This window comes from Ictalurus punctatus, chromosome 6, assembly GCF_001660625.3.
Source record: "Ictalurus punctatus breed USDA103 chromosome 6, Coco_2.0, whole genome shotgun sequence".
Classification (NCBI taxonomy): domain Eukaryota; kingdom Metazoa; phylum Chordata; class Actinopteri; order Siluriformes; family Ictaluridae; genus Ictalurus; species Ictalurus punctatus.
In genome coordinates this window covers 10,483,023-10,507,663 of record NC_030421.2, presented here as the reverse complement: position 1 = coordinate 10,507,663, position 24,641 = coordinate 10,483,023, and the positions used below count along the sequence as shown (strand labels likewise).

General features: G+C 39.4%; 1 protein-coding gene across 6 annotated transcripts in view; it reads right to left on the bottom strand.

Moving 5' to 3' along the window:
• Positions 1–21,501, bottom strand: part of map4k4 (mitogen-activated protein kinase kinase kinase kinase 4) — an 82,597-nt gene extending 61,096 nt beyond the window's left edge. For 2 of the 6 annotated variants that reach the window (XM_017470064.3, XM_053680861.1), the window contains exons 1-2: positions 21,163–21,498; positions 20,702–20,767 (exon numbers count right to left, since the gene is read on the bottom strand). In XM_017470064.3, the coding sequence (XP_017325553.1) occupies positions 20,702–20,767; positions 21,163–21,219 (123 nt within the window). In that variant the 5' untranslated portion in view covers positions 21,220–21,498. Of the gene's footprint in view, positions 1–20,701; positions 20,768–21,162 lie in introns of all 6 variants that reach the window. The other 4 variants (XM_017470066.3, XM_047156194.2, XR_008396540.1 and 1 more) reach the window with 3 other exon arrangements.
• Between the last annotated feature and the right edge of the window lie 3,140 nt (positions 21,502–24,641).

The following is a 24,641-nucleotide window of genomic DNA, read 5'->3' as shown; positions in this document are numbered from 1 at the left end:
TCTCCCTCCCCCTCTCTCCCTCCCCCTCTACCCCCCTTTCTCCCTCCCTCTTTCCCTCCCCCTCTACCCCCCTTTCTCCCTCCCCCTCTCTCCCATTACCCCCCTTTCTCCCTCCCTCTTTCCCTCCCCCTCTACCCCCCTCTCCCATTACCCCCCTTTCTCCCCCCCTCTTTTGCCCTCTCCTCCTCTCTCTCCCTCTCCATCCCTCCCCCCCCATTTCTCCCTCTCCTCCTCTTTCCCTCTGGTTCACTGATGAAAAGACAGAAATCTCTCTCAGCACAGCTTTTAAGCAGTTGAAAAAAAGCGCACTTAAATTATGGTACATTCTTAATTGTGGTTTAACAACTATTTGAGCAGGATCATACACATATTACACACACACACACACACACACACACACACACACACACACACACACACACACGATACCCTTGTTTTTGTTTCTGTAGCAACCAAGTTTGTTAGCCAAAGTTAGCAAATGTTTGAAATGTTGGCCAAGAGGCTACCAAGTTGAGTAACAGAAGCATTCATCCTATTTCCAGGAGATCTTGAGTTCAAATCCTGACAATGTCACAACCATCCATGGCCTGGAGTGCAAGAGAGAAAATGGCTGCGATGGATAGTATAGTCTCACTCCCCTGTTTGTCACAGCAGCACTAGCCATTCACATGTCTGTCAGCAGAAGAGGGCAGATAGTGCCTTCCTCAGAGTGTGTTCTGCCACCCTGTGACGCTGCCTGAGCAGCAGTGATGGAAGATGACAAAAAGATGTGGTTGGATGGCTTCACTTGTCTTGGAGGAAGCACATGTTTACACCACCCCCTGGCTGCAAGCTCTCATCTGATGGCAAAGAGTTAGCTAATTGGTGGGAACTGGCAACTTCAAATTGGGTAGAAAATGGTGGAAAAACGCAAAAATCTATATAAATATAAGAATTTTTTTTTTTTGCCAAAGCAGGCGTGATATTTGCATCACAAGTTCACATATTTTTCAACTAAGGCAAATGTGTAGTCATCTCAGGTACACACTTATGATGGCTTCCCAGGGTTGAGGACACAAACCATCTGTGGCTGTGTGAAAATGCCTTCATACTTACAGATTGAAATGCATTAATTGATTTAATCCAATACATCAGTCCCTCCAGGATTTAGTGATTTTGTGATCGTAGAATTTAACGCAAAAGCAAAGTTTTAAAAATTTCAGCAGATTTTCCGCAAATTTGGCCCAAGCCATGTCACATGACGTCATTACAACATGCATTCAGCCAAAGCCCTCTTCGATTCACGTGTGTCGAACATGAGTACAGCTAAGAGGTCTCATTTAACAACAAACATCACTGCGAAAGAGCGTTCAAAACAATTTCATGCGATTTCACCAATTCAAGTAGCTTTCTTGGGGAAAACAACAACAACAAAAAAACCTCACAAAAACACATTTTTGGCCACAACAATCACAAAAAAATGTCTTGAACCCTGTACGGACTGATAAAAGTTACTACAGTATGCTGTTTACGGGAACGTTTGTACATAAAGCTGCACTGAAAGATCTATATGTTCTAGGCGAATACCGCCAGGACCGCAGCACCCCAACACAAAAAACTATTTAAAAAAAAAAAAAAAAAAAAAAAACACAGATGAAGATGATGCTTTTTAACATATGGATGAATCAAAATTTTGGAATATTCACGAAAAATTTTAATCGTAAGCCAAGTGTTCCTGATTATTTAACAGTAAACAGAATTTTGTGTGATTAGCACGGGTGTAAGATATCATGCTGCTGGGGAGGAGTGCCGGTTCTGAGTTCTGCATCAAGACCTGAACCTACACACACACACACACACACCAGCAGTTAACACAGCCCTAATCTTTGAGTCTGTACAGGATGTTGCAGAACCTTTTCGTGATTGTTGAGGCCAAAAATGCTTGAAAATTTGTGAGAGATTTTTGTGGGGGGGTTTTTTGTCGGAAAACTACTCAAATTGGCGAAATTGCTTTGCACGGTCTTTAACAGTGATGTCTGTTGGTAAATGAGACCTTTTAGCTGTACTCATGTTCAACACATGTGAATTGAAGAGGCTGAATGAGTGTTGTGATGACATCACACGACGCGTCTTGGCCCAAATCTGCGGTAATTCTGAAAAACTGCAAGCTCCTCCGAATATTGCGGCGTTGGCTCGATTTTGCGTTAATTTCCACGATCACAAAATCCTGGAGGGACTGATTTATCGGCAATCTCCAAATATTTGAATAACTCTTAAGAATGCGAAAACTGAACACATACACTACAAAGTGTGCATCATCTTTCAAATGTTTAGCAGTAAACATGTTCCTGTTTTTGATATAATGGTGTAAGATTGTTCTTATACACGTCTTATTCTTATACAACACTCTCACTAAAGTGTGAAAACGAGCAGGACCTGCCATTGCCCATGTTGTGAGTGTGTGAGAGTGCGAGTGTGTGATTTAAAGAGCTTCCTGCTGCACACAGTAAACTACAGTTCCTTAGAGCTCAGCAGCACTGCTATAAATAGCACTCAACCTTTTTAACCAGCTCCTGTCCACCCTCCAGCTGTTAACCCACACATCAGCCCGGCAGACTGCACGGCACAGGAAGAGTTAACCGTGTCAGTGAAGCGGAGGGGGCAGGGAGAGGAGGCAATGGAAAAAGAAGAAAAAAAAACAGAGAGAACGGGAGACAGAAGCACAAAGACAAATCATGAGAAAGAAAAGAGATAAAAAGAAGGGGAGTTTCTAAAATGTGAAGAGTGATGGAAAGCAAGCGATTTCTGGAACAAACAGTGACACAGCATGTGTGTGCGTGTGTGTGTGATCGTGTTCCAGACTCCCCATGACTGTATATTTGGTTGTCGCTATTTTAATTACATCATCTCTTGTGCCTTCTTCAGAATATCAACAGAACAATTAAATGATATAAACTATTATCATTTTATGTCCAGTTTCGGAGAATTTGGTGGAAGCTTTGGATGGAAGGGTTACAGTATATTGTGAGAAAAGGAGAGCGCAGGAAGAAAGAATGGGAAACATGCTGGGTTTCAGGTGAAGTTGCAACTTGTAGATTTGCGCCTACAACCAGTAAAAACCACAGAAAACGCCTCCTCAACATGAAATTTCAACTCGTCCACGTAGTTCTCAACCACCAGCTCCTTCCCTGTTAACAGAGGGACATCAAACCAACATGGCCGCTCACTCTGAACAGTCTAACGTCCCCCTTCTCCAATTATAAATGTGTTTATAGCAGAACTGGCTTTAGATCAGTTCATAAACATCCACAGTCCTTGGTTAAACCTATAACACTGATCAGACTAATCACTGAGAATCAACATTAGCATTATCACCAATGTTAGTCAACTAAGCTAAGCTACACGCTATTGTTCACTGATGTTTCTGTGCTGAGATTTCAATCCAAAATGTTTGAAGGTCACTACAGTGGAACAGAAATAATAGGCACTCAGGACTGTAACTGTAAAAGTGTGCTTAAAGTAGCTTTTTATGAGCTTTACGTGCTCTGACAGAGCAAAACAAAAGATGCGTTTTCGTGGAGGTGTCCATGTTTTTTTTTCCTTCACTTCACATGTCCCGTGGTGGGAAACAACCTGCAAATTACCACTTACAAGGCACTACTAACGCAACATTGGCATACAGATGAAGTGTGAGAGAATGTATGTGTCAAAAGGAGGTAATGTACAACTGAGTCAATTCATGAGGGCTTCATGTCTGATGAAGATCGAGGGACAAAGAATGACACATTTACTGCTTTCATTCATTCATTTTCAGTAAGTGCTTTACCCTGAGCAGGGTCAGAGAATATTCAAATACTAAATTTGCTTATTATTGAGAAAACAGTACCAATTAAGTTCATCAGATAACACCACAGCATGTGCAAACTATAGTAAGTGTAAGAGCAAGCACAGCTTCAGTTAATGTTCATATCAAACATCAGAATGGGGGAAAAGTGTGATCTCTGTGACTTTAACCGTGGAATGGAGATCAGCAGTTTCTGAAATTCTCAAACCAACCACAACTGGTACCAACAACCACGGCACGGTTAAAGTCACATAGATCACACGGTTTCCCCATTCTGAAATTTGTTGTGAACGTTAACTGAAGCTCATGACCTGTACATTATCTGCATGATTTTATGCATTGCACTGCTGCAACATGATTGGCTGATAAGATAACTGCACCAATGTGCAGGTGTTCCTAATAAATTGTCAGTTATAAACAGAACTTCATTTGTCAAAAAAAATTTTGTGCATCTTTTAGGATATGGGCCTAAAATAAACACTAGATATATGAGACTGGTATTCCAGCACAACACAAACTCCATCATCTATAGTATTACTGTGTGGAGTCTTTATACTCTGAACATAAAATGCACATTTGGTGTATTTAAAAACACTCTGAACCATTCTGCATTGCTTACTTTATTCTCAGCTCTTTAAATGATCAGTGTCCTGTTACATGTGCCTGTCATTTAACACAAAAGTAAAGACTTTTCAGTTTATTAACCTCAGAGACATTATACAATCTTTTATTGTGTTTATGTTAAGAAGATTAAAGTTTGTTTTTAATAATACAAAGAAAAAGAATAAGATTAAGAAGAATAAGAAGAAAAAGAAGATTAACAAGAACAAGAAGATTAAGAATAATAATAAGGAGATTAAGAAGAAGAAGATTAAGAAGAAGAACAATAATAATAAGAACAAGAATTAGAAGAGGAATAAGAAGATTAAAGTTTGTTTTTAGTAATAAGAAGAAAAAGAGGAAGACGATTAATAAGATTAAGAATAAGAAGGTTAAGAAGAAGAAGAAGATTAACAAGAATAAGAAATTTAAAAAGAACAAGAAGTAGAAGAGGAATAAGAAGATTAAAGGTTGTTTTTAATAATAAGAAAAAAAGATGATTAATAAAATTAAGAATAAGAAGGTTAAGAAGAAGATTAAGAATAAAAAGGAGATTAAGAAGATTAAGAACAATAAGAAGAAGAAAAAGAAGCTTAAGAAGATTAATAAGAATAAGAATAAGAAGATTAAGAACAATAAGAAGCAGAGAATTAAGAATAATAAGAATAATGGGAAGAAATCCAGCAGAAATAACATGGAAAATTTATCTTGATGCAACTGATTTGTAATTACGGCTCTATTCAACTGCAGCCACATAAACGAGTTGAACTCGAACACCAGGGAGCGTGAGAAGGCTTCCAGCTCACAGCTAATTCACACCATCACCTCTGCTTGAAATAGCTCAGAGGTGTTACCATAGACACAAACAACAGTGGGGCTGCTGGAGAAGAGAGAGAAAGCAGGCTTATTCTACATGAAGATCAATCCAATGCCAAAAAACTCTAACAAGTCACAGCAATTTCATTAGACTTCTAATGATCAAACTATAAGCCTAAAGTCCCCTCAGCTTACCCATGCATAACTTTTTATATGAGCAGGATCATGCAGATTTTGTATAAATGCATAAAACGGTTATGCCCAAGCAATCGACGGGGTGGCCGTAAAGTCAGTAACCAATGGGAATATATTGAGCAAAACCCACATAACCATGATACAGCAGCTAAGAAAATGTGTAGAGAGGAAGAGTGAACATGTAGAGCATATGTTGTAAATAATAAACGCACATTTATGTGTATGCAGTTCTTCTCTCATTGGTCCTGACATCTCAGACACCTACACTGTGCACTGAGTCTTCCGCTGAGTTACAGACAGTCTGTGCTAGGCATGGGACACTGACAATAGTGTCAAGAATCGTCAAAAGATTCCACCTGTCACGATATGGCTATTGATCGCACGGTTTAAAAGTCTGTGGGAATTTGTTTCCTTTTCATTCTTTTTATATCTTGTGCAAACCTTAATAACCTACCATGAGATACAGCAGAGGTTCTCAACCTTTTGTAACTAAAGCCCCCGAGCTTCCCTTATCATGTGGCACCAGCCAACCCCCCCCCTCCCCCCAAATATTGGAGGAGACCAGGTGTAATGATTATCTAATGTATATAAAATCTATCTACATATAAACATAAACTATCATCTGTTTTGATAGATAGATTTTTTTATTTTTTTGCTTTTGTATATTTTTTAATTACTTTTCATAGTTTGTGATTTTTTCAAATAACTTTTATAAAAGTATATAACGGACAGGTATGGAACATGAATGATCAAAAATGTTTCTGAACACTATAACTACTTTGAACAAAAGAACTAGGCTGTAATAACATGTACCATTTTACATGTGAAACATGTTGCATTACATTCGTCTTGCATTCTGAAAATGTGTTCATGGCTAGTAAAGTTAGCTTGCTTTGCTAATCTAGTAGGAAGCCTTGCACATAACATGTAAATCAAATGACCAGTTTCACACTAATTACAGTCTTATTTATCTAGTCAGCTTCAGAAGAAAAACTGGAGCTGGATGGTACACGCCCACAGGAGATGGGGTACAATCAGGGTACATGACTAAGCATCGCTAGAAGATGACTCAGACTCAAGTTAAGCTGTCAAGAGAAGCGAGGCACATGTGTGTTTTCAGTAGTGTTTTGGCACAGACATTTTGAGCAGTGGGAGTATTTTCTAACCATTATTGACAAGGACAATACCAGCAGTACTGGACTATCATCATTTCTATTGGCCTAAGTTTTAGCCATATCCCTCAGGCCAATATGCCACAAACATGTGAAACAGAATTCCATGCAATCGCTGGTTTTCCCGATGTCTGAAGCTTGACTGCATTCTTGCCACAGTGAAAGCGCCACTAGAGAATAAATTCAGTTACATAAATCACAACAGTATCCTCTTGTGAACATGCAGAGTAGCAACGCACATCTGTTGCTGTTCAACATTAAATTTTATTACATTAAAAATGACAAACACAATAATACTAAAGAGTGCAGCTTAATTCCTCCCCACTTCACTGAGCATTCACTCATTCATGTGCGTTTCCCGATGGCAGGCTTTGAAGCGATGTCGAAATACCTTATACAGTTAATTGTGGGTGTATATTTAAATAAATAAGTGACATGCACATGCTATGAACAATTGGTATTTATGCTTGCACATATGACTCATCTATGCATATTCAATTCATTTTAATTATATTCACATGAATTTTATGTTCAAGAAACATAATCAGCAAAAAAACAAACACAAAAAAACCTACATTAGTCAAAAATGCAATACTTGGCATCAATACTCATTTGGCCACATATACTAATGTCTTCTGTGTGTCTACAATATACTGTATTTATCAAAACAAGATCACATCGCTTTACAAAGTCAGAAAAGCTGATGGAAAGCAGGGGAGAGTGTGAGCTGGGTCAGTATGAGTAAAACAACACACCCTATATACACATCTCACAAAGAAGCAAATAAACATTCAGGCATAAGGTGTCCTACAAAGATCACACGTTCATAAGGACGACCGTTTAAGATTCATATACACATGTAAACATGCTTAAAGCCTGAACTATCAGTCTATCCTTTCACAGCTGTCTGCTTGAGTGCTGCAAATCAAAACTCTGAAAACATTTACCTGTGTCTACTAAATGTGCCAGTAAAGTGTGTGTGTGTGTGTATATGTGTGTGTGTGTGTGTGTGTGTGTGTGTGTGTGTGTGTGTGTGTGTGTGTGTGTGTGTGTGTGTGTGTGTGTGTGAGAGAGAGTTTGAATAGAGTGGAATTTAGGCCTGGGTTCTCATGAGAGTTGAGGAGTCTGCCTAGCTACAGGATAAATGCAAACTGTTCCACATCCAATCACAGGCTTCGGTTTCAGTCAGCTGACACCCAGCCCCATCTCCAGGAAGAAGAGGAAGAGAAAGAGGAATCAGGCTCAGACGAAAAACCTCAATAAACATGGATGTGTGTGTGTGTGTCTGTTTAAAGCAGCGGTTCTTAACCTTTTGCGATTGCAACCCACATTTAAGAATGACATTATTTTGAGACACCCCCCCCAGTAGCCCGTTAGCCCCCCTTTCTTTCCTTAACTGTCCAATTAATTTTAGTTCTAAAATATGATTGACAGGTTTTATAGTCTTATTTTTATTTTACAGTTCATCATTTCAGAAAACACACCCCTGCAGGTATCACTCTGACCCTGCAGGTACAATAGCTTCAAATATGGGTCTTTCATGTAGTTGTGATAGTGAAGCTTCCTACATGTAATTCCCCTTAAAAACCATCCCTTATGTGTTACATAATAAAACATACAGCTAATGTGTGTGTATGAAACAGTGAGTAAGCATTTAGATACATCAAGGTATGTGTATGTGTGTGTGCGCTTGCGTGCATGTGCGAGTTTTGCTGAAAAAGTTGTGTCAAATGTCTCTCCCTCTCTCCTGTGGTTAGCCTAATGCTCTCACTGCTGCAGCAAAGAGGCAAAACTGTGCTGCAGGCACAAAATGAGCCACAACCTGGTACCAATCCGGAGTTGTGTCTGGATACTGAACATGACAAAGTCGCAATAGGATAATTGGCAGCGAGAAAACTAGCTCTGTTATTTAGCTAGTTTGTCAAGCCACTTATGAGTCTGTTTAGATGCGGCGTGACATATGGTGTACCTTGAATGGGAAATCAGTCCAGCCCTCGTACACACTCCCTGACTTCCTGTTTCAAAAGGAAACAGGTCAACATATGGAATAATATTTCACCTCTCAAACCATTTTAACATTGTGTAGTTACATACAAAATAGACATAGCTGTCACAGGCAGGTCAAGCACAAGTTACCACAAATCAGAAAAGTCAAATCAAACTTAATAAACCTGAAAATATTTAGCAACACTCAAACACAAGCCTGTATGGTGTATATTCATTAACGTTATAAAACGTTACCTACTGTGTACGCAGCAGAGCTACTAATTTGGTCCACCTGGAACACCAGGTCAACACATAATTCCTTACTGTGGTGACTTAGTGGCTTGTGTATGTATGTATGGATGGATTTATTTATTTGAATCAGTTTTACACCTTTAGAGAAATGGAGACTTGACTGTTAAGAAAAGGCAATTCAGCCATGCTAATTGAACTGGATTTCTCTGGAGTTCTGGAGAAACCTGTTCATATATAGGTCTACATTTACGCTGTCTTGTTGAGGTTAGATAACTTTTCACAGCTGCTCAAGACAAAAGGTAACGTCAAGCTTCATTGGGGAAGTGTAACCACATCTGGAGTACCACTGGAACACATCAGCACCAAGGCCAGCAACAATTCCCAGAATGCCAGCGGTACCATCTGTGCCAGATACAGTATTGGGCACAATCACTCAGAACTGGAGGGCAAAGAGCTCGTCAGACCTCTAATGTAAAAGAGCTGCACAATCGAACACTCTCTCACTCTAAATTCACCTTGCCCGCAGCTAAAATAGCATTATAGTGCTTACCCAAGCATTTCCTCGACGGAAGGAATCCCTTCAAGCTGCACTGAAGCACAAATTCCCCATGGATCCAGTTACCCAGCACCACCTGAAAGCATCCACCAAGCTCAATCCAGATCACACGATGGAATCATGGATTCATACCCAGTTTAGTGGGTTCTCCCTCACCAGAAGAGTGCAACAAACGTACCTGGCACCAGGGTGTACAACAAATTAAAACCTAAAATCCTTACACAAGGTATTATCCATCATTATGTGTAGTGATACACGTCTGGCAAAAATTTAACCAGCTTTAAATGGACAAGTTGATCACCAGTTAGGTGGCTGAGATTTATACATGCGTTTGTTTTTAAACTACAGCTATCAAGGTGCTCTTCAAACATCTGTGGACAGAGTAGGCAGAACCACTTAAGCTTTTAGCAGCCGGTCAGAATACATCCTGGTGAAAATCAAATAAACCACAAGCTACCCCAAAAGCCTGGCACTTAAGAAAGCCACAACAAAACAAGTTATTCAGAATCCACGAGATATTTATGGTCCTTAGCACCACCTTCACCACAACTGAGGGATGAGGTAAGTAAGAACCTAGAGGTGAAATGTCTCCATACCTCAAATCTACCACCCTCAACCTGATGGTCTACCTGCGAGAAGTGTGTAATTGTCAAGGACATGCAGGACAGCGAACTCCTGCAACCAAGAAACAGTTTGAAGTCCAAACGTTTTTCCACAGAACTGACGGAAAGGAGCAGGCGATGCAGCCACCCCCCTCGGATAGGTATCACGTAAACTATATTCAGCGACATGTCAATGTGACAATGCTCGTTGCCTATGTAGATGACACTATACAAGCAGAGTGATATCACTGTGATCCACCCACATGACTGGCCTAAAGACGGTGTCCGAAGAACTGGACTAATAGCCAAAGTCAAGAACATGCCAACTGGGAGAATCATCTGTGGCCTCCTAAAGCGCCAGTGTAATAGTCTTAATTCTCCTTGCAGATTTTTCAGATGAAGTCTGCCCTCCATCATGCCACTAAAGCGGCATGAGCTTGTCATCTGTGAAGGCACCTCAGCATTTGCTCCATGGATGAAATCAGTTTAAATTACACCATGCATCTAACCCCTGCCTTTCCTGCAACCAAATCAAACCCCTCTATGACTAAAATACAAACACACCATAAGATGTGTTATGGTGGAATCGACTCCAGATCCACCACCCAGACCAGAGTAAAGCGAATGCCAAAAGTGAATGAATGAATGATCAAATGACTATGGTACAGGCATAATCTAGGTCAAACATAAAAACTCAGGAATCTGTAAACTCTCAATGAACTTTGGGATCAGATTTACATCCCATAGAACACACCCAAGCTCAGGATCAAACCAGGAACCCAAAAAATAACACCACAGGTGAATTTGATCAAGATGCTGGATAATTGGTACTGAGGTCACATCATGTAAAAATCCAGAAATATGGTCCATGAACCAAAATAATACCAATTCAACTGTGCTCCAGAGGGAGTATTATGGAGGGGGGGGGTTCAATTAGGATCATTTGTGCACAGTAACAGATTACAGTCAGCAACTGTATACTGATGGAGTGCAACAATATAACAGGCTTTAGTATATTTAAGGAATGCACCATCAAGTAGCTCATTAAATAATGACCATCTTCTCCTAAAGATCAGATGCATACATTTACTCAATCCAGAGAAGACCACATACAGATATATTCATAAAAAGGTGACCAGGTTTTACCCACAAAGCATTGACGTGCAAATATCACAACTTAATATTGTATGTTAGATTCTACGCATATAATATTTGCTCACTAAAACAGTTATAAAACTAATTATTGTGATATCTCCTTTCCTAACCCCCAAACATCCATCCATCCATCCCCTATACCGCTTATCCTTTCTTCAGGGTCATGGGGAAACCTGGAGCCTATCCCAGGAAGTATCGGGCACAAGGCGGGGTACACCCTGGACAGGGTGCCAATCCATCGCAGGGCACAATCACACACCCATTCATACACTACGGACACCTTTGGACATGCCAATCAGCCTACCATGCATGTCTTTGGACTGGGGGAGGAAACCGGAGTACCCGGAGGAAACCCCCGCAGCACGGGGAGAACACCCCCCCCCAAACAATTTACTTTAAATATTATGGTATTGAAGAGGTGGGATACGAGTTTGTAAACATGTATGAAGAGTAAAAATTACATTGCCAAACCACTACTTCACAACAGGACAAATATATTTAGGTGTTTTGTCGCAAATTCCTACACATTTTATATCATAAAAAAATTATAAATATATAAACTGGCAAGCTATATATACACACACACATATACATACATACATACATACTTACATACATACATACATACATATACATATATAAAAAATGGAACAAATAGGCGATCTGCAAAATAGATTTTTCTGATTGCACACTGAATATGAATAATTTGCAGATAAGCATCATTCGGTAGAAAAATTTGTGCAACTATTAGTCAACAAAATCCCTCTTCAAGCTGTCTTTATAAGGATTTTAAAGTGCTGACACTTTTTTATTACTTAATGGTCAGAAATGCACTACAAGCAAAACTGCACACTGAACCTGAACTGAATTATATTACAGAAATGTAATCTCTCACTAACAGGAGACAGGAGAAATGTAGTTTTGTGGTCATGTACTAGCGACGAATAAAGGGAGAGCCAGTAAAATCTTTTCGTTTTTCCTGTTTTTTTTCCATTAACCCTTTCTGTTCAAACTGGGGATGAGCCCATATTTTCAAATGTTTGATATTCAAGAGCTTCTAAACGGTGGAACGGAAAAAAGATTGCTCCATCATCCTGAAATTGCGACCTGACACAGCCATCCACGGGTGTCCTTGAGCTAATGCATGAACAATAGGGCAGATAGCGCTTTCCTCAGTGTCTTACGCCACCCTGTGAGGCCGTATGAGCAGCAGCTTCAAAAAGACCTACCCTGGTTGATAGCTGTTGTGTGACATTCAGTCTCTCCAGGATTTCGCATTTTTCCGATCAAAGAAATTAACAGAAAATCAAGCAATACACACTACAGAATGAATATATGTACCATACGCAACATTTTGATGATATTTTGGTGCAAACAATACAGTGGGGGAAATAAGTATTGGACACGTCAAGATTTTTTTTCAGTAAATATATTTCCAATGAGGCTATTCACATGAAATTTTCACCAGACATCAGTATTAACTTAAGAAATCTGCAAATATAAAGAATTCACAACATTAAAGTCCATAAATAAAGTTGTGTAATAAATTGCAATGACACAGGAAAAAGGTATTCAAAATGCTAAAAAAATCTGTTCTCTTAAGAAAAGGTAAGGAACCAGCTGAAATCCGTAAGTATTTAGAAAGTAATTATACCCCATATCTGTGCAAATTAATATCAGCTGTATTAGTAAATTGATGGTCTATAAAAACTATAAAAAACGCTTTTCATTACCAAGGTGTCACACAAGAAACATCCCATCATGGGTAAAAGCAAAGAACGCTCCAAAGACCTTCGTAACCTTATTGTTGCGAAACATATTGATGGAATCGGATACAGACGTATTTCAAAACTTCTGAATCCTCCAGTAAGCACCATTGGGGTCATTATCCGCAAGTGGAAGCAACATCACTCCATCATCAACCACCCACGCACAGGAGCTCCTCGCAAGATTTCTGACCAGGGAGTCAGAAGAAAAAGTCAGAAGAGTAGCCCAAGAGTCAAGGACCACTGTGAAAGAGCTCCAGAAACACTTGGATGCAGCAGGTACCATTGTCACAGAGAAAATAATAGGCAATGCACTCCACTGCTCACGCTCACTCCGCAAGACTCCATTACTAAAGAAAAGACATGTTAAAGCTTGTTTGCTACAATTCATTTGGACAAGCCTATGAAATACTGGGAGTGTAGAGTCAAGTCAGACGAGAGCAAAATTGAACTTTTTGGATGTCATCTACACACCATGTTTGGAGAAGAAACTGCTCATCACCCTAAAAACACTATACCAACAGTGAAGTTTGGAGGTGGAAGTATCATGGTGTGGGGCTCTTGGTACTGGCAGACATCACATGGTACTGACAGACTTCATATAATTGAAGGAACGATGAATGGAGCCCTTTACCGGAAGATTTTTGAGAAGAATTTGCTGCCATCCACCAGGATGATGAAGATGAGACGTGGGTGGACCTTCCAGCAGGACAACGATCCAAAGCATACCACGAAGGAAACTCTCAATTAGTTTCAGAGAAAAAAAAATCAAGGTGTTAGAATGGCCCAGTCAATCACCTGACTTGAATCCAATTGAACAATATTTAAAGACAATATGTTTAGAAGAATGGGCCAAAATCACACCTGAATACTGCACTCAATTAATTTCTTCATACAGGAAGTGTCTTGAAGCTGTCATTACCAACAAAGCCTTCTCCACTAAGTATTAAATAAATTTCAGTTAGCGTGTTCAATACTTTTTTCCTGTGTCATTCCTCTTTATTACACATAACTTCATTTATGAACTTTAATGTGTGTATTTCTTTATACGTGTGGATTTCTTGAGTTAATGCTGATGTCTGGTGAAAATTTCATGTGAATAGCCTCATTGGAAATATATTTACTTAAAAAAAAATGTTGACACGTTCAACTTATTTCCCCCACTGTATGTATTTCACACCTGGATATAGCTGATTATCATTATATACAGTTGGAAGTTTGTATACACTCATCATGAACATGAATGCCATGGCAACATTGGGCTTTCAATAATTTCTTTAAACTGTTCTTTTACTGGGGCAGAATGATTGTACAACATACACCTTTAATTACAAAAAAAACAAAAACAAGAATTTGGTTCACAAGTTTTCATTTATTTGGGGTTTTCTGTAGTCAATACAAGGTCGAAATTATACATACAGGGTCAAAAATATACATACAGCGCACCTAATACTTAGTTAAATGTGCCTTATCAAGCTTCACCTCGAGCAGACGCTTTTGGTAGCCAGCCACCAGCTTCTGACAGAATTCTGGCTGGATATTTGACCACACTTCTTGGCAGAATTGGTAAAGTTCAATGACATTTGTTGGTTTCCTGGCCTTGACTCAACTCTTAAACACAGTCCACAAATTTTTGATAGGGTTGAGATCAGGACTTTGGGAAGGCCATTCCAAAAGCTTAATGTTAGCTTGCTTTATCCATTCCACAACCAGCTTTGATGTGTGTTTGGGGTCATTGTCCTGCTGGAATACAACGTTGAATCCAAGTTTTAACCGTCTGTCTGATGGTTTGAGATTATGCTGAATAATTCTAAGGCAATCCTCCTTCATTATTCCATTCACTTTGTGCAATACACCAGTTCCACTGGCAGTAAAACAGCCAGTAAAACAGTTGGTACAGTGTTCTTTACTCCTCCAAACATACCTCTGGTCATTGTGGCCAAAGAACTCAATCTTCGTCTCAGCCGACCATAAAACTTTCCTCCAGAAGGCGTTTTCTTTATTCATATGGTGTTCATACTTTATATGGGCTTGAAGGTGCCGATTGTGGAGCAGGGGCTTCTTTCTTGGACAGCAGCGTTTCAGTCCATGGCGATGTAAAACTGACTTGACTGTAGACAGTGATGTTCCAGCATCACTGTCTACAATAACTTCTATTTATACTTCCCAATAACTTATATTTACATACAATTATTTAAACTGATGATCTTAGAATCTGCAATTGTTTAGAAATGGTCCCAAGAGACATTTCTGACCTGTATAAATCCACCCTCCGCTTCTTCAGATCTGCACTGTGCTCCTTGGACTTTGCTATAGTACTGTGTGTTAGTCAATCCAATGAGTGCTGTCACACAAACCCTTTTTATGTTGGCACAGAGAAGCTGCCAGCTGTAGTTAATCATGATCACTAACAGGAAATTAAGAGGCCTGGGTCTTGGCAAATTAAAGGACATTTTGGAACTTTCAGCACCACTTAATTAATAATCTAATTGTTTGTATGGTATATTTTTGACCCTGTGTGTATAATTTTGGTTCTGTGTTGATACCACAAATGACTAAAAATAAAAAGTTTTATTTTATTAAAGATGTATATTGTACAATCAATCACACTGCCCCAGAAAAGAAGAGTTCAAAGAAATTATTGAAACCCATAATAATGCCATGACATTCATGTCCATGATGAGTATGTAAACTTCTGACCACAACTTAACTTTTGGGATGTGTGTATATGAGATTTTAGATTATATATAGATATTTTTTATATTTTACACATACATACATACATACATACATACATATGCGCACACACACACACACACACACACACACACAGTATCTCACAAAAGTGAGTACACCCTTCACATTTTTGCAAATATTTGATTATATCTTTTAAATGTGACAACAGTGAAGAAATGACACTTTGCTACAATGTAAAGTAGTGAGTATACAGCTTGTATAACAGTGTAAATTTGCTGTCCCCTCAAAATAACTCAACACACAGCCATTAATGTCTAAACCGCTGGCAACAAAAGTGAGTACACCCCTAAGTGAAAATGTGCAAATTGGGCCCAAAGTGTCAATATTTTGTGTGGCCACCATTATTTTCCAGCACTGCCTTAACCTTCTTGGGCCTGGAGTTCACCAGAGCTTCACAGGTTGCCACTGGAGTCCTTTTCCACTCCTCCATGACGACATCACAGAGCTGGTGGATGTTAGAGACCTTGTGCTCCTGCACCTTCCGTTTGAGGATGCCCCACATATGCTCAATAGGGTTTAGGTCTGGAGACATGCTTGGCCAGTCCATCACCTTCACCCTCAGCTTCTATAGCATGGCAGTGGTCATCTTGGAGGTGTGTTTGGGGTAGTTATCACACTGGAATACTGCATACTGATCATGCTCTGCTTCAGTATGTCACAGTACATGTTGGCCTTCATGGTTCCCTCAATGAACTGGAGCTCCCCAGTGCCGGCAGCACTCATGCAGACTATGACAATCCCACCATCATGCTTGACTGTAGGCAAGACACACTTGTCTTTGTACTCCTCACCTGGTTGCCGCCACACACTTGACACCATCTGAACCAAATAAGTTTATCATGGTCTCATCAGACCACAGGACATGGTTCCAGTAATCCATGTCCTTAGTCTGCTTGTCTTCAGCAAACTGTTTGCAGGCTCTCTTGTGCATCATCTTTAGAAGAGGCTTCCTTCTGGGATGACAACCATGCAGACCAATTTGATGCAGCTTGCAGCGTATGGTCTGAGCACTGACAGCCTGAACCCCCCCTTCAATCTCTGCAGCAAATGCTGGCAGCACTCATACGTCTATTTCCCAAAGACAACCTCTGGACATGACGCTGAGCATGTCCACTCAACTTCTTTGGTCGACCATGGCGAGGCCTATTCTGAGTGGAACCTGTCCTGTTAAACCTCTGTATGGTCTTGACCACCGTGCTGCAGCTCAGTGTCAGGGTCTTGGCAATCTTCTTATAGCCTAGGCCATCTTTATGTAGCGAACAATTCTTTTTTTCAGATCCTCAGAGAGTTCTTTGCCATGAGGTTCCATGTTGAACTTCTAGTGACCAGTATGAGGGAGTGTGAGAGCGGTGACACCATTCACACCTGAGACCTTGTAACACTAACAAGTCACATGACACCGGGGAGGGAAAATGGCTAATTGGGCCCAATTTGGACATTTTCACTTAGGGGTGTACTCACTTTTGTGGCCAGCAGTTTAGACATTAATGGCTGTGTGTTGAGTTATTTTGAGGGGACAGCAAATCTACACTGTTACACAAGCTGTACACTCACTACTTTACATTGTAGCAACGTGTCATTTCTTCAGTGTTGTCACATTTAAAGATATAATCAAAAATTTGCAAAAATGTGAGGGGTGTACTCACTTTTGTGAGGTACTGCGCGCGTGTGTATATTTATATATATTATATATATATATATATATATTATATATATATATATATATATATATATATATATATATATATATATATATATATATATATATATATATATATATATAAAAGAGATGCACCGATGCATCTGCCGATAAAGGCGATTTTTCATGTTAGTTTAAATTGTTTTTACAAACATCCGATGATCAGGGCTGATTATATCCTCTCAATCAATCAAAATCAATTGTGTTCTGTGCATAAAGATGACTGTAAGCTCTGTAAGCTCTACACTCCTAAAATTTTACACCGGAAGTGAGCAGCAGTGAAGCGGGAGTTTTGGACTCAAGTAAAAAAATTTTTTTTGCCAAGCTGCATTAAAGGGCCAGTACACTGTAGAAAGATTTAAATAAAGATGAGTTGACAAAAAAATATATTGCACAGAAAAATATATTTGTAGGGTAGTGCATTTCATATCCGGTTAATGTTAATATATAAAAAAGTTTATATTATATATTACCAGTTTGATGTTCAACAATGAAATTGTCACGACTTCCCCTCGTGCTAAGTGCTGGAGCACGCAGCGCACCCCGAAGAGCAAGCACTCACATTGACTGTTACTTTCTACACCTGCATCTGTTATCGTTTATGTCCTGTCTACGCCCCAGTATTGTTATTGGCTGTTTCCCGTATGTGTCATCATTAATCTCAGTCGTTTTGTGTTCACCCTTGATTACGTTTGTCATTTAAATCCCTCTTGTCTCTTTGTATTACGTGAGTTGTCCATGTACCAAGCCGTTGGGTTTCGTGTTTTGTGTCATGGTTTTGATCCTGTTCTCGTCCACGTTTCTCGATTCCTGTTTATGCTCGTTTGCCGATCGCCTGACCTACTGCCTGTTTTTGACCACGCCATTGTCTCGTGTTTTGGATTTGTCTGCCTGTCTCTACTCTAATAAAGCTCTTATCTGCAGTTGCATCAGTCCTAACCTCCATTACGTTCCGTAACGTGACAGAAGTAGAAATGATTTTGTTTGTGGTGAGTGAATGTGAAGTCTAACAGGTGTTTTTTTTAGAATTCAGTCAATCAATTCTTTTAATATGAATTAATAATATTCAATAAGTTAAGAAATCTTACTTTAATCTTCAGAATTTAGTTCATGTGTTAATGTTAATTAGAGTAATGTGTTTTCTGTTTATGAGACCAGTTACTGTGAAACAACTTTTTGAAATGGAGAGAATAAAGTTTTTATTTGCATTTCTTTCAGAATTGTGGAATTAATGATTATTAATTTATAAGAAGGCATAAAAGGCAGAACTATCTGCATCGGCCGTTATCACTCTGAATAATCGGTTATCTGTTATACAGTCGGTTATACAGTTATACGACCGCATTATAAAAGTTAAAAAGAGTTCTTAAGTAGCTTTTAAACGACACCATCCCCACACCTCAGTGATCTACGCTGCCTAAAGAAGAGCGGAAACCGGCATGTTAGCCAACTTTGGAGCTCATTATGTTTCAATCGATCATTTTTTATAATACAACTATAAATAAATTTACCATTTAGGATATGGTGAATCTGTAGTACGTTTTGTTTACAATATTAAACATGTTTGTATAAAGTTTTGATGCATTTAGTTCTACACAGACAAAAATACACATAGTTTTGCATTGTTTATTATATTTTTCATGCAACATTACACCCCCACTATTGTCAGTAGCATTTAGAATTGTATTTTTTCACTGCAGTAAAAGAAGACAGGTTGGTTTGTAGTTATAAGGCTAGACTGTGACTACACTAGTTTGAATGTTGAATTATGTATTTTTGTATTGTTTCTAGCCTGAAACTACACATTGTTAAAACTTTTTATATTTCGTACAAAGCCCTCATAATTACACATTTACATGTGATTGTTGATGCTGTAAGCCCTAATCATCAGTGCACCTAATTATCAAAAAGCAAACACATTTGATAGATGAATATAGACAACGGCCCTATTCAGACAGGATGAAATTTAAGCACCATATTTATTTGCCTAGCAGACGTGTCCACCTCCTGCACAGCAAAATGCGAGATGAATGCTTTTGGAAGAGTACTTCAACAACATACAAGAACATTAAACCTCATCTCCATACTGTCTACACTGCGAGCGTATTCTCAGGAGAAAGAAAATAAAATCCCAAAGGCTGATTAAATGGGCTATAGTTAACTTTAAATCTTTGATATGTCATATGCGAATATAGTTTTCTACAAATATATGAATGAGAAAGGAACTTACAGCAATACAGCTACTCATCGAACGCTGATGATGCCAAATAAACATGAGACACAAAAAGGGCAGGGCGATATGGCAAAAATACGATACTTGAGGGCATTTCTATGATACACAATGTGTATCACGATATATAACTCTGCTAACAAACTGTTCACAAAACAGTAGTAAAATAACAAAAAACGGTTAACCGAGTTTGACGATACTTTTTTTTAATGCCTACAAAGACAAAGTTTTTTAAAAAGTACACCGAAATTAATATGGTTTACATCAAAAATTATTTAAAAAATATTTTTAAAAAATGCATCACTATACCAACGATATCTGTATCGCATAATCATTTATCATGATATATAATACCTGGGATTGTTTACTAGCTATTATGCGGGGGGGGTAATTTTACAGAAGAGGTTGTATGTATAAACTATTAACAAGACGAATTGAGTTTCAGAAAGATGGGACTAAACTCACAGAGACGCATTAGTGTAAAACTAATCCAGTCTGAAAAGGCATTTGATTTGAGGATGGGGGAGGGGATCCTGTCAAGGTCAGAAACCTGCACTTTATTCAATCTAACGCACACACGGACTTGGCGCCATCACTTTCCACAGCGGCTTCCCGACAGGATGTGATGTCGCCCTGAGAGCATCCGCGCTGACGAACAGGGAGCAGTCATTATTCAAGCGGAAGAAACCCAGCTGAAAGGGCTGTATTAATAGTTTGTAATGCCTTCTTGCCCTGCTCCAGTAGTGTGATGCCGTATGGTGCTGCAGTAAGAGAGTGAAGCTGAAATGCGCAGAGCTGATCACACCCATCACTGGCGCAACGGGAGCAGAGCCGTGGACGATGCATCACGGTGACGGTTTTACGGCGGTATGTGGCTCGATATTAGTGTCAAGTCCCGGGGAGTGGAAATATAGGGCACAGCCCATCTGATCCTAAAAATCTCAGCTGGATTAAATGCACCATCACTGGAGGAGACTAACACTGCTTTAGCTAGGAACATTACAAACTGGTGCATATAAAAACTGCCTTTAATGGGAAGCTGTAATAAATGGAGCTGTATAGCAGAGAGTGAGGCTAGAGGCCCAGACCCACCTTGTAGACTTGTCCATATGTGCCATTGCCCACCACCTCGACCAGCTCAAAAATCCCAGCGGGGTCCTGAAACACACACACACACACACACACACACACAATCATAATCATAATCATAATCATGCACAGCCTATACAAGCCTCAATATTCAGCATGTGTGACAGTGAGAAACTGAGATTTCTGCATAAAAGCTAAATGCTTTTATTTTTATTTTATTTGCAAACAAAGGACTACTCGGTCCTGGGCGAGCCACATCAGTAACACACACACACACACACACACACACACACACACACACAGGCTTTCAGCAACAACACAAAAACACAAAACAAATGCAGATTTGTTTTGCCTTTTTTGTTTGTTTTAACAAGGTTTAGGCAGTGTTTCGAGGCAACACACACGGTGTAAGACAGGAGCAGCGGGCTGGAGAGAAGAGGCTAAAGCTAGCAGTGCGCACATACCCGCAGAGAGGCGAGGTCTATATCCACCAGACTTTTAGCTGGAGAATCGTTCGCCATCTTCTCGCTTGCTGTAGCCGAGCTGCGATATTAGCTTACGCTCCTACTGAGTTTTCACACCGAGGGTGCATCCGAGACGCCGTATATCATCGTTTTGGCGATTGGGAATTACCCTTTTGTTCCTTTTCTTTCCCCCCGGACGCAGCAAGGCTCTGCACCGCTTTTTCCCTTGCCCCGGTTTGTGTAGGTGGAGTAGATATGAGGCTTTTAGTCCATAACGGAATAACGGACGACGCCGCACATAGGAAAGCAGAGGAACAACGAGTCCCAAAGAATCGGTTCTTTTTCTGAACGACTCCCTGCAGGCAGTTGGTGAATCGATTCACACAAACGCACGAATCCTGATATCTGTTCGTCTGTTATTTTATTTTTATGTTTTATAGTGTATTTGTTGGGGTCGTTTTTGGTTTGTTATTTTATCATTTTAAAAGCACTATGTCAAACATCCATAAGTATATAGTAAAATGTTAAAGTGCATGTTATGGTTTTTCAAACATTACCTTTCATGTAGTGTGTTATATGGCTGTTTGTAAAGTTAAAAAAAAATAAAAATAAAAAATCAAAGCTCACAACAAACGGAGTTATTGACTCCCAAAAGAAGGAACCGATTCTGAACCGCGAAACGAGTCGTTAGTAATTCCAGACTTACTTCCTGTACAAACCTACATAGGTTTGTAAGAAAAAGCCCTGCCTCTGGACTTCATTGGCTGCTTGCCTCCAGACTGGGACATCTGACCAATCAGAGCAGAGTATGCTCTCTGAAAGGAGGAGTTTCGAATGAATCCTTTAGAACGGATAATTTAACGAGTCGTTAGTGACACTGGGGAAAAAAGGTAATGCTGTAGTTTAAATTATGAGTAGATTAAAGTGTTTTTGACCTTGGATGCATGTAAATCTATTGTATGAGACCTTTAAAACAAAATTAGGCATGATTCAAAACCATAATAGGTGCTCTTTAAAATAATAGGTGGCATATAAATATATCCATTATCCTACACAGGGTCGCAGGGAGCCTGGATCCTATCCCAGAGGACTCAGGGCACAGGTCGGGGGATACCCTGTACGGGGTGGCCACCCCATCGCAGGGCACAATCACACACACATCCATTCACACACTATGGATAATTTGGAGATGCCAATCAATATACAGCGCATGTCTTTGGACCGGGGGAGGAAACCGGAGTACCCAGAGGAAACCCCTGAAGCGTGGGGAGAACATGCAAACTCCACGCACACAGGGCAGAGATGCAAGGCAAACGTGCTAACCACTAAGCCACCATGCCCCCATATCAGGGCTCTACAGTGTGACCATTTCACTCGCATTTGCGACTGAAAAGTTCTTTGTGCGACTGTGAAAAAATATTTAGGAGCACAGGTGCGAGTGATCTGTTCGTAGTTGTATAATACAATCGGAATAAAAACTAAAACTCCAAAATGCATCTACACCGCGCAACAGTGACTTTCACACTGCTTTTCATCAACTCAGTCAACCGAACAAGTGTGTAAATACTGCAAAGAAGCCATTATGATGACGAGAGTAACTCTGTACATCATCTGCTTCTCTTAACTTCCCGATCTCATAACCGCCATCTTTTATTGATCCCGCAAAATTACCTGCACCTGCGACCTGCTCATGTAGAGACAGCGGTAAATTAATAATAATGCTAACGCTACAAGGTGGGTTTTAATTCAAACTTCTTTATTAAATAATTCCTCACCAATCATAATCAAGCGTAGCAACTGTTTAGGCTGTACACATACAGCACACTGCCGTTCTCCTTCACTAACTCTAATAGTGCATTCACTTCATTTAAACTCAGGGTTGCCTGATATCACTAGAAAAGTCAACTCCAGTTTCCAGGTTTTGATTGAATCCCCTAAAATAACTCAATATTATCAGCATACATGGCAACACTGTACTGGGGGACCGATCTAAAAGGAACAACTGATAAACAAACATTATAATAACTTCATAAAATATCAATAAAATGAGAAATTAAATGATGTTTAATTACTATGGGTTGCATTTAATATCAGTTTGACATTAAGCTTAGTAAGCTATTAGTCTTTTTCCAAATATGGGTTGTTGTGGATAAAAAATGTCATAAAATAAACATAAGGGAGACCTAGCATCCAGCAAAGGGGAGAAGAAGAAAAGACGGGCACCTAGACACATAGAAGCGGGATTAGGCGGACATTGACAAATTGGAATTACACTTTAAAGATCTTTAAGAGCAGTAATAGTCAAAAAAGTCAAAAAGAGGTATACGAGCTGAGCTGAGGAGGGCTAATACACACACACACACACACGCTCGTACAGTCAAGGGCGGGCAAGTAGACACAACATACACACACACACTCTCTCTTTCTCATACACACACATGAATAACTTTAATAATATCTTATAGTAATAGAGAAACTCTATAAAAAAAACAGAATAGTAGGATATGCAGGACAGTAGAACTGTAATGATATTAAGAAGTTGGAAGTACAGTAAACCACTTTTCAAGTAGTATAAATATATATAAAATAAGAAATATAGTGCAAATATGAAAATAAATTATAAACTAGAAATACAGGAAAATGTAAACTTACTCATGACTCAAATGGTGAGGGTTCTTGGCTCGCAAGGAAGGCCTTAATTTTAAGAAAGAACCATGAGGAGCCATTTATAAGGGTGGCTGAGTCAAGCTGCTCCCCCCCCCCTCGAGATAACGATAAGACCAAGGTCCCTCTAGGTTGTTTAGTCTTCTCCACTTTCTATTCTCTGGGTAAATGAAAAACGAAGTTTCTGATACCCTAGGTAAATGAAAAACGAAGTTTCTGATGCCCTAGGTAACTGAAAATTCTGGTTTCTGATGCTCTGAGTAACTAGAAACTCAGGGTTTTTATTTTCTGGGTTATTAGAAATGCCTGGGTTCTGATTTTATGTGTAAATTAAAACCCCTGGTTTCAATTCTATGTGTAAGTGAAATAGCCCTTTTCTGGAACATAAGAGTAAGGTAAATGAGCTCTTTTTTAACCCTATTGGTAGTGAGATCATAGTCTTCTTGAAACATATGGGTTATCTAGTGTGTAAATACAGTATAAATACTGGAGCTTAAGCTCAGGGTATTGGGATCACTTTTGAGAATTCTCATCGGTGTGGATCTCGTGTGGTGGAATGGAACAATAAAGCTGGACCTTTGCTTCTTCTCACTCACGGCTGGTGTATTTTTTCTATCTCCAACTGGGCTCAGAGGTAGATGTGAGTATTGGCTTCTAAGTTGAATTTTAAATGTTTTTGGGTAATAGGCTAAATTTGAGCCAACAGGGTCATGGTTGTGTTAGTCTACTTTTAATTAGGACTATTTACTGTTTAAAATATTTAAAAATAAATATGTTCTGGTTGTTTATTTATCAATTAACCAACGGTATTTCTC